The sequence below is a fragment of the Equus przewalskii genome, chromosome 14 (genome assembly GCF_037783145.1).
Source record: "Equus przewalskii isolate Varuska chromosome 14, EquPr2, whole genome shotgun sequence".
Lineage (NCBI taxonomy): Eukaryota > Metazoa > Chordata > Mammalia > Perissodactyla > Equidae > Equus > Equus przewalskii.
This window is the reverse complement of record NC_091844.1, coordinates 51,953,073-51,963,216: the sequence shown is the minus strand read 5'-3', so window position 1 is coordinate 51,963,216 and position 10,144 is coordinate 51,953,073. Positions and strand designations below refer to the sequence as shown.

Genomic DNA, 10,144 nt, shown 5'->3' with positions numbered 1-10,144 from the left:
CCATCCTTATAAAAACAGCAAGGAAGGAGATGGGAAACCTGCATTCCAGTCCTAGCTCCACCACTAATGTCTTTACACTCAGACACCCATCACTTCATCCCTCTACATGACTCAGGTTTTTTGCTTGTCAGGCAGCAATAACTGTACCTGCTTTAAATTGCCTCACAAGGGCATTCTGAGAATCAAATGAGATAATGTACATGAAAGCTTCTGAGTGCTGTACTAATGCACAAGTCTCTCCTCTGGTTATTTGCCAAACCTACAATTGATATGTTGCTCTATGATTGTGCCCATCAATATTCAACATGGTGCCTGCCACACCGCATGCCCCTTCTAAGGGAAACTGACCCCCAACACACAGCTCCTGCTTACAGATGACCCGAGGCTGCTGTGCTCTGCACACTGCCTTCCCCCTCCTTCCACTTCTCCACTGCCACCCGAACTGGGCTGAGCACCTTCCCAATCCATAGGCTGCCCAGTGGCTAAAAATAAAAGCTCTGACCATATGGAGACAAACTACGTGATTCCAACTCTTGCCCTTGGAAAAGTCTACTAGGAAATTATAAGAGACTAAGAGAGTCAGGACGAACATAAAACAGAATGCATGGAGAGGGGCCAGGTGGTCAGGGCCATAAGGGCCATTAGAAACCAAAGTTATGAGTAAGCTGAAATTGGGAGGAAGCAGAAACCTTGCATACACTGAAGCTATGAGGGAGGAAAAACAAAAGTGGAGAAGGATGTTGGTGAGAGAAGTGAGCAGACACGGAAGCAGAAACTCCAGGACCCACTGAATTATAACAATGACAAAGGCTGTGAAGGTGCACCAGCGCTGGCTACTGAAGGAAGCACAGTCCTCGTGAGGCCCAGTCATCCAAGTCCCTCTTGGGCTCCCATGTGATCCTGTCTCCCTTGCTCCCCCATGCGCCTTTACTAGAACCTCCATTTCCCCAGGCTCAGTGGAGGAGGATGCCAGGAGTGCCAAACCAGGCCACGGCTCGTGGGACCTATCTCCCTAGCTTCCTGCAGAGTCCACTAAAGGACAAGCATGTGAGGATCTCACCTTGGGACAGGGGAAATGAGAGCCCTAGACTCCACTTTGCTTTGGAATATACTGCTTTGCTTAATGAATTAATGCAGTTTCATGGAGGTCAGCCTCCTAGGGACAGGGCAGGGTAGAGGAGGTGGAAAGCAGAGAAGGAGAGGCAGATGGATAATAGTTATCAGCAGAGATGTTGTTCATGCTGATCCATCCCTCTTGCCCAAATCCCACCCACCCTCCATGTCACCTCTTCCACCAACCTTCCCCAGCTACTCCAACCACATCAGCACCAACCTTCTTGACTACGATGATAGAGTGCCTTATGGGCCCCAACTCTTCATCCTGCCTGTATGCATACCTTTTCCCCTATGTCTTTGCAGTCTTCCCACTAAAGGGGCAGAGGACATTTCCCCATCCTTTGGCTTTAGATTTGGCCATAAGACCACCTTATATTATTGGCGAAAGCCAACAGTACAAGATGAAAGTGATGGTGTGCCAGTTCCGAGGCTTCTTGTGCTTCTTCCATTGCCATGAAAAGAGCATGCCCAGGCTAGCCCACTGTTCCCAAGAAGAGGATGAGGGACACGTGGGACAAAGCTGCCTCCGCCAAACACCTCAGTCAAGCCCAGTCTAGATCAGCCAACTCTTAGATGTCCGAGCTAAATGTTTACTGTTTTACACCACTGAAATCTTGTTTGATATACAGCTGATACAACTACCCATAGTACTTATTATACGTTTCAATACTTGGTGATTTTTAATAGCAGTTCATTATTTGGTCATACATAATTGTTTCTTTGGGCAGATCAGATTTAACAAATAAAAATACAGGATCCTCAGTTAAATTCGAATTTCAAATAAACAAGGACTAATTTTTTTAATCTAAGTGTGTCCCATGCAATTTTTAGAACATATTTATAGTAAAACTTATTTCTCTAAAATTCAAATTTAACTAGGCATCATATATTTATCTGGCAATCCTACTCACAGTGCTTGAAGCTGGATCAATATCTCACGCAATAGCTGTGAGACAGTTCCCATGGTCCAGTGAAAGAGTCGCAAGAAAGTAGATCTTGAACACTTTCTTCTCTCCAGTGACAAACCCACTCTTCATAATGATGATGATAATGGTTATCATTTACGTAGCCCCTGTATAGGCAGGTAGTTGGCAAATACACCGTCTTATTTTCACATTAGTGCTGCAACGCAGGGAAGTGGCTAAATCCTTATGCTCATTTACAAAACGAGTTAAAATCACTTTCCCTTGGCCACACAGCTAGAGAGAGTGAAAAAGCTAGAATACAAATGCAGCCCTTTCTCCTTCCATAATGCGACCCTGCCTCCAACGACCAAAAATATTTGTTGTCATTTTCACAAAACTGAACACGGCAAAGTCTATACCCCAGCACCCCCAATCCTCTTGCTGGTCCCCCTCAAGTCATTCTATAAATAACGGGGGTTGTACGCGTTTGCTAGGGCTGCCGTAACCAAGTACCACAGACTGGGCAGCTTACACAACAGAAGTTTATCTTCTCTCAGTTCTGGAGCCTACACGTCCAAGATCAAGGCGTCAGCAGGGTTGGTTCCTTCTGAAGGCTGTGAGGGAAGGCTCTGTGCCAGCCTTCCTGGGTCTCCCAAACACAGAGAGCAGATGAGCCACCTCTCAGTCTCCGTAACTGCATGAACCAATTCCTTATAGTAAATCATAAGATATGATTTATTATATATTTTATTATTAATATTAATATTAAATCATACATTTTGTATTATATAAAAATTATATTATATTAAAATATTAATATTTTATAACTGATATTAATATTTTATATGATTTATTAAATATATGATTTTATATATCCTATTGGTTCTGTTTTCTCTGGAGAACACCAATGCAAGGGCTCTGTCCTTGGTTTATGGAGGGCCATCTTCTCCCTTATCTTCACACCATCCTCCTTCTGTGCGTGTCTGGGTCCAAATTTCCTCTTCTTATACAACATCACTCCTATTGGATTAGGACCCACCCTAATGACCTCATTTTAACTTAATCACCTCTGTAAAGACCCTATCTCTAAATAAGTTCACATTCTTAAGGTACTGGGGGTTAGGACTTCAACATCTGAATCTCAGGGGCGACACAACTCAGCCCCCAGCAGGGTTTGTGCAGCTAATGGTGACTCACCCAGTACAGTCTGCATTTAAAAGAGGAACCCAAGGGAGTGGATTTCCAATGATGGGATTCTGGATTTCAAGTGGTGGAATTCTAGTTTTCAAAGCAGTCTCTAGGGGTGGCAAAGGCCCATCCTGCAGTTCTTAATAATGGCACCTCAGAGATGTCACACCCTCTGCCAAAGGGGCCCTAGCAACTGGTAGAATGTGGGTTATTATGAGGACAGGGGATTGTGATGGCAGCTGGGCTGTGGAATCTGGTGAGGCCAAATGTTAGTGCCTCAAAAGATGTCCTTTGGCCCCATTTGGCAGCATCGTGGTTTTCTGGATGGCCACAGAGGACAGGGAGATGATGGAAGCCCGGGGGGCAGGAGAAAACTGCCCAACCTTCCCCAAGATGGCGCCTGATGACCCCATGTCTGAAGGGAAGTCAAGACCTTCTTTGGTAAGGGGGATGCCTCATCTCACAGCCCCAGCCTGTCCCTGCAGGGGGAGGAAGAGTACTCTGGGGACATGTGATAGGAGCTGAGGGCTTTGAGCTTCCAGAGAGCTGCTAAGAAGAGCAGGTGACATGCACCCCATCCCTACAACTGGCACCCAGCTGCAACCAGGGACCAGGTAGCCCTCCACAAGATCATGAAGTCACTCGAAGCTAGCCTTGATCTCTCCCATCTCCCTCTCTATGTGGGGCCCTTTGTGGATGGGACCTCTGAGGATGGGACCCCACTCCTCCCATAGCCCTACTGTTCATCCCCATATATTTAGGTTCTCTTAACGCAGACCCTGGGTCTCTTCCTCCCTCTGTAGGCCCAAGAGGACTGGGTATCTAACTGGCCTTAAAGTTAGGTAGGGGTGGGGGAGAATTAGCTCCAGTGGTGATTTGAAAATCACCAAGAAGACGGATTTCCACCTCGACTCCCCAGGGCCTCCACTTGCAACTTCAAGGGCCATTCCTTGGTGTCAGTTTGCTCTCTCCTTCTTAACTCTCAGGTCCTGATAACTCGAGTTAAGTGCATTTCCAGTAAGAACTCAGTCTACAGCTTTACAATTCACAACACTCTTTCAAACACCCCAGTCCACTGTGGTCGGGGCTGCCGGAGTGCGGTGGAGGTGAGGGTGGGGGCAGCCACACACTGACTCCTCACGATTCCGACTCCGGCTTCCCTGCCCCAGGAGGCAGAGTCCCCGAAGCCAGACTCCTCCTACGACTACCTAGAGGAGAAGGAAGCTTGTGAGGACGGCGGCTGCCCAGGGCCCCCTAAGTCGCTGTCGCCCAAGGCCGGCCCCACCACCAAAGGCCAGGCGGGCGATGGCCCCGAACTCGCAGAGCTGCCCCGCGCCCCGGGGATCCCGGGGCCCGAGCGCAACAACGCTGAGATGGAGCTGGAGAAGGCGCGCATGGAGTTCGAGCTCACGCGGCTCAAGTACCTGCACGAGGAGAACGAGCGGCAGCGGCAGCACGAGGAGGTGATGGAGCAGCTGCAGCAGCAGGCGACGCCCCGCCTGGTAGGTGACAGGGAAGGGAGGCGGCGCTGGCAGAGAGAGGCCCCCAGGCCCAGAGGGCTGAGGACGCTGGGAGTAAGGGGTCCCGCCCCTGAGCGAAGAAGGGCCCACCTTACCTTCTTCGCCAAGGCATCTTGTCCTGGGTCCGGGGATGGGCTGCTCACTGCTTTAGAGCTTCCGAGTTAAACTGAGCTCCAACTCTCGAAGGAGAGCTGACCCCAGGAGGGGCACTGGGACCATATTTTCCACCCGCCTGCCCATGGCTCTGCTTCTCAGGCAAAAGTCGTCAACATTTCCCCTTTGACTGGATTTTGGCCACTCTCCGTTCCTCTCTGATTCTCTTAAACTGTGGTGCCCGGGGCTAGACCCAGAACCCCCCCTGCAGTCTGGCCAGTGGGTTTGGGTGAAACCATCCCCTCCCCTGATCAAGGCTGCATTTGCTCTGTTGGATCACACTGCCCTGTAGTCAACTTAAACGGAGAAATCTTTTCACAAGAAATGGACCACTCTCCCCTAATCTGTACTAGATGGCGATAAGAAAGGCTGCTGTGATTAAAGGGGATGTGAGATGTTTAGCACTGTGAGTGGACCATCCTAAGCAGTAAATAGTGAAAGATATTATTGTGTAAAGCAGTGTTGTCTGGGCTTTAAAATCAGACAGTCCTGGGTTAAAATCTACCGTGTATAAATTTGATGACGTTTGGGAAGTTACTAATCCTCCCGGAGCCTCAGTTTGCTCATCTATAAGGTAGTAAGTACCTCATAGGCTCGTTGTGGGGAGTAAATGAGAGAATGCATGTAAGGCACTTAGCAGTGAGCCTGGCACATTAGGTAAGCACTCAATAAATGTTAGCTATTACCATTTTTATGTACTCATGCAATTCACTTCTTGACCCAAATGCAACAACTCACATTTATCACTTCTCAGTTTTATTGGATGTAATGTATTAGCTATGCTTCCCAGCTCTGAGTCATCCTCAATTCTGAGAAACTTGCCTTCTGTCTTTATCCAAGTCATTGCTATAATTATTGAGGAGGATATGACCTAAAGTAAATACACTGAAAGATCTCCCTGCAGGTTAGCAATGTTCCATTCATCAGCACCCTTGAGTTATATTTTATCCAGCTCTCATTTCCCTACCTTGTCCAAAACGCCATCCTCAGACACACTGTCAAATGCTTTCCCAGAATTAAGATGTTATACTATCCATAGCATTTCCCCAGCTGACTGGTCAATTTTTTTTTTCAAGAAAATGGGGTTGGTTTTGCCAATTTGTTCTCAATGAAAACATGATGACTTCTTAATAATTATCATTTTATTTTCTTGCTCACAAAATACCTGCTTAATTATACACTAAATGATTTTGCTGAACCAAGTCAAGCTTACTGAACTGGGATTTCCAGGATCCATCTTTTTTCCTCTCTTTTTAAAAATCTAGAAAATATTTGCCTGTCTCTAAGATTCTGGCGCATGTCCTGATATTTTTGACTTCTCATAAATAAATTCCATTTCCAAACTTGTGGTTTTAGTCTCAGTATCCTGGGATAAAATTTGTCACAAGTTGGAGCCTGAAACTATTTAAAGCAGATGTGGTATGGTACAATGCCTTTGGTCTATGTTGCCTGCTAACCATATTTGTCTTCCCTTTTTTAGTTTGGAAATCTTACTCCATGCTGGATGAACTGGGAACCCTTGGTGTATAGCCCTATCTACTCTCTGTCTTCTGCTCAAAAGATAGACCATTGAAAGTGTTTTGAAAAATCTAAAAGGTTTCACAAATGCACGTTTGGTTATCAGAAACATAATTACCACCCATCAGCATTTCAGACTGAAAACCCATGCAGACTGCAAAAAAAGTGCCAGAAAGAGCCATAGCGGGTCTGCAGAGAACCACCAGGTCTGCCCAGCTCTCCCCTCCTGCCAGAATGCTGGGTTTCTTCCTCTGGTCTTCCACCTTCCTTGCTATTCATATTAGAGGTGGCCCCACTCAGTTTTAATTTAGTTGCCCCCACAATTTATGTAGTTGTTTCAGCAACGATGTGTCCAAAATCCTCGTCTTCGGTAGTAGTTTACAAAACTGTTTTACTTTTTGTGCATTTGCCGAAAGGTGGAGGACTGACTTGGTTTTTAAGCTCCCTCTCCACTGTCTCTTTTTCTGGGCAAATGGGTGGGTAGATAGATGTCATTGTATTGAAAAATACCTCTGAGTGGGTTTCTAGCTGGTTTAGGGCATCACAGTCCCTGCCATCTGTCTGCTTACAAAAAAGGTGGCATGATTTTCAAAGATATTTTAGAGAACAAACCCTGGGTGATGCCTTCTTAACTATAGATCAAAACAATTATATCAGTTTTTGCCTTCCTTATACATTGATGCTTTCTACAGTTAATGGGGGTCTGTTGGCCCTCAATTATACAGATTCCGGAAATGAGCGACACACAGGCGGAATCAGGCAGACAACTCAGGCTGCTTTCCCCCACGCCCAAGGTTCTGAGGGGTTAGGGGGCCTCATAACCCATCTCTCCCTACCTGTCCCCAGGAGAGACCAAACTCTGGGCTGAAGGACCACAGACTGACCTGTGTGACATATGCCAGCACAAGAGAGTCAGAAACAGTCATTTGTGCCCAAGGGACACCCTCTCATTGTGCCACTGTCCAGAAAACAAGGTTGAGTGTCAGGGAAAACCATCCAGAGAACACTCCCGAAACCCGGCATCCAGATCTGGGGATCTCAGAGTCAAAGGGAAACTGCCCACTTGTATGAGTCAGAGGTGGTATGGAACGACAGAGGAAGGAAGGTGCTGGCCTGCGTCAGGAGAGCTACGAGGAGACTCAAGAGGTATCAGGAGTTCCCTCTATGAGCCAGTGACCTTGCTAGAAATTTCTCAGTTCTTGTTTCACTCTTCCTCATAATCTGGTGAGGTGGGCACGATTATCCTTTCCTTGGATGAGGAAGACAACCTGCCCAAGGCCACATTCAGGAAAGGAGAAGTGCAGGATTGACTACAGGTCTGTCTGGCGCCTGAGCCCTGGTTTTGCCAGCTCCTCTCTCCTCTTTCTCCCAAAGTTCTCAGGTCGCCTCCAGGACCTCCTGCTCCCCCAGAACCAGTTTGCCATGTTCCTGTACTGCTTCATCTTTATACACGTCATCTATGTCGCCAAGGAGATGACCTTCTTCCTCTTCTCTAAGCACTACCTGTTCTGCATCGCAGCCATTTTGCTCTGTTTGATTAAAACTTTATGGTCATACTTCCAAGTGCCTTTGCTCTCTCCGTCACTGGGAATCTCTGTGCAGGAGAGTTATTGGGACATGATCCAAGTCAGCCCCAGACTCCCTGCCTACTCTCTCCTGGCACCTCCTTCCCTCACATGTGCCTCCCGCTCATCAGAACCTGCTCTTAGGAAAGGTTCTGCTGTCAACCATTTACACCTTATTGTGAAGAAACCTTGTACGGAGCTGCATTCTCACTGTGGATGAAGATACTTTCTCCCCTGAGAGGATCAGAAGTTAGCAGGTTAGGGAGGTATCTGTAGGAGAAGGGGTTTAGGAAGCCTTTCTAGAAGCACTGAAATCACACCATGACTAGGCTGGCTTGGGATCTACCACGTGTACTCACTTTCATAGATCTTCTCTGAGGCAGGGAACAGTGGGAGGCGTGGGGATAGGCCCCCCGAAAGATATCCATGTCCCAATCCCCAGACCCTGTGAATACATTACCTTACATGGCAAAAGAGACTTTAAGATGTAATTAAATTAAGGACCCTGAAATGGGGAGAGGAGACTGGATTACCCAGCTGGGCCCAATGTAATCACAAGGGTCCTTATAAGAGAGAGGCAGGAGGGTCAGAATCAGAGAAGGAGATGTGACCATGGATGCAGAGGTTGGAGTGATGCGGGGCTACAACCCGAGGAATGCAGGCAGCCTCTAGAAGCTGGAATAGGCCTCTAGAAAGAATGCAGCCCTGCCAACATATTTGAGACTTTTGACCTCCAGAACTGGAAGAGAATAAATTTGAGTTGCTTCAAGCCACCAAGTTTACCGTAATTTGTTGCAGCAGCAACGGGAAACTAATACCGAATCCAAGACTCCCCAGCCTCTTTCCAGCTCTGCCAACGTGTCAGGATAGCATCCCCAGGGCATTGGCAAGGGTCTGGTTAGCTCTGGACCTGAGCAGGACTGTACAGTCATGCAGGCTTGGCACCTGCCCTCAGGCAACATACAATTCAAAAAGGGAGACGCTGAGCTTCAGGAAGCCCAGGACAGGCCTATCAGAATCTGACAGGCAAAGGGTATCCCTACCGCTGAACAGCGCATGCCTGGGTGAGGCAGGGTGGCAAAATCTGGGCATACTCCTAGGGGCATTGGGAAGGAGGAATTAAACTCCTGATTGGGCCCAGAGCAAGTCAGCAATGCTGCACTAGTGGAAAGGGTGGAGGGGGAAAAAACAGGCCACACAGCTCAACCCTCAAATCCCAAACACACACACACAGCAAATAAACAGTTGTCTACTACGGAGATGTACACAGTCCCATAGATAAACAGGCAGCCACAACCAAAGGGACTAGACTTTGAACAATAACCAAAGGACTAGGGGCTCGCAGGAGGCACAAAATGAAGCTGCCAGTGTGTATTTAACAAGGAAAAGGAGTTCCACTCCCCCACAGCCAGCTCCCCATCCCTTCTCTAACACACACACCGCTGGCAGTTGTCAACTGCTCTGACCCCACCGGCCCCACCCAGGAATAATGGCGGGCCAATGGCATAGGAGCCTTTAGGGCTAATGTAGCAAACGTAATGAGGCTGGACACAGCTGGGTAATCAATCAAGCCTTTATTGACCTCTCCCCCTCCCCAGCATAGGGCTCTGCCTTATGGGACAAAAGAATAAGTTTCTGTCTCATTGGGTTCTCTAAATGCTGCTCAGTGACAAGATATGAAAACAAGAAGACGTCTCGGGGATTTGATGTCAGTGCACATGATCATGCCAGGTAAGTCCACAGTGACTTCTCATTTCCCACCGAATTCAAGGCATCTACCCCCATGTGTCGCTGCATGTGACAGGTATTTACTTGGAAGTAATAAAACCGTCATTTCTCATTAAACTTTCAGTGGCAGGATTTTTTGCTATGGGTCACTTTTCAATCATCTTATTTGAGCTGGGGGTCTGGGGTGGGATTGAGGCAAAAGGAGGAAATCAGGATATCGAGTCGATTAAGGCCCAGATGTTTAACTTATTATAGCAAACAGAATTGGGAGTTTGTAAAAAGTACAAAGTATTATAGGGCCATTTAGTCCATCCCCCTGTTGCCAGGTAAAACTGGACTTAAATCCATCCATTTTCCTTACAAATCTTCAGAGAAAGATTTGGTTAACTCCCTTGGGCAGTTGTTAGCATCTCGTCTCACATCCTTAGCAATGGGCATGAAATCTCCCCTC

The 10,144-nt window shown here is 47.3% G+C and overlaps 1 protein-coding gene across 1 annotated transcript; it reads left to right on the top strand.

The window, feature by feature from the left end:
- The first annotated feature begins 3,326 nt into the window (after window positions 1-3,326).
- TMEM247 (transmembrane protein 247) lies at window positions 3,327-8,185 on the top strand. Its single transcript, XM_070571906.1, has 3 exons — window positions 3,327-3,650; window positions 4,379-4,711; window positions 7,775-8,185. The coding sequence occupies exons 1-3, from the start codon at window positions 3,534-3,536 to the stop codon at window positions 8,183-8,185; spliced, it is 861 nt and encodes a 286-aa protein (XP_070428007.1). The 5' UTR covers window positions 3,327-3,533.
- The last annotated feature ends 1,959 nt before the right edge of the window (window positions 8,186-10,144 follow it).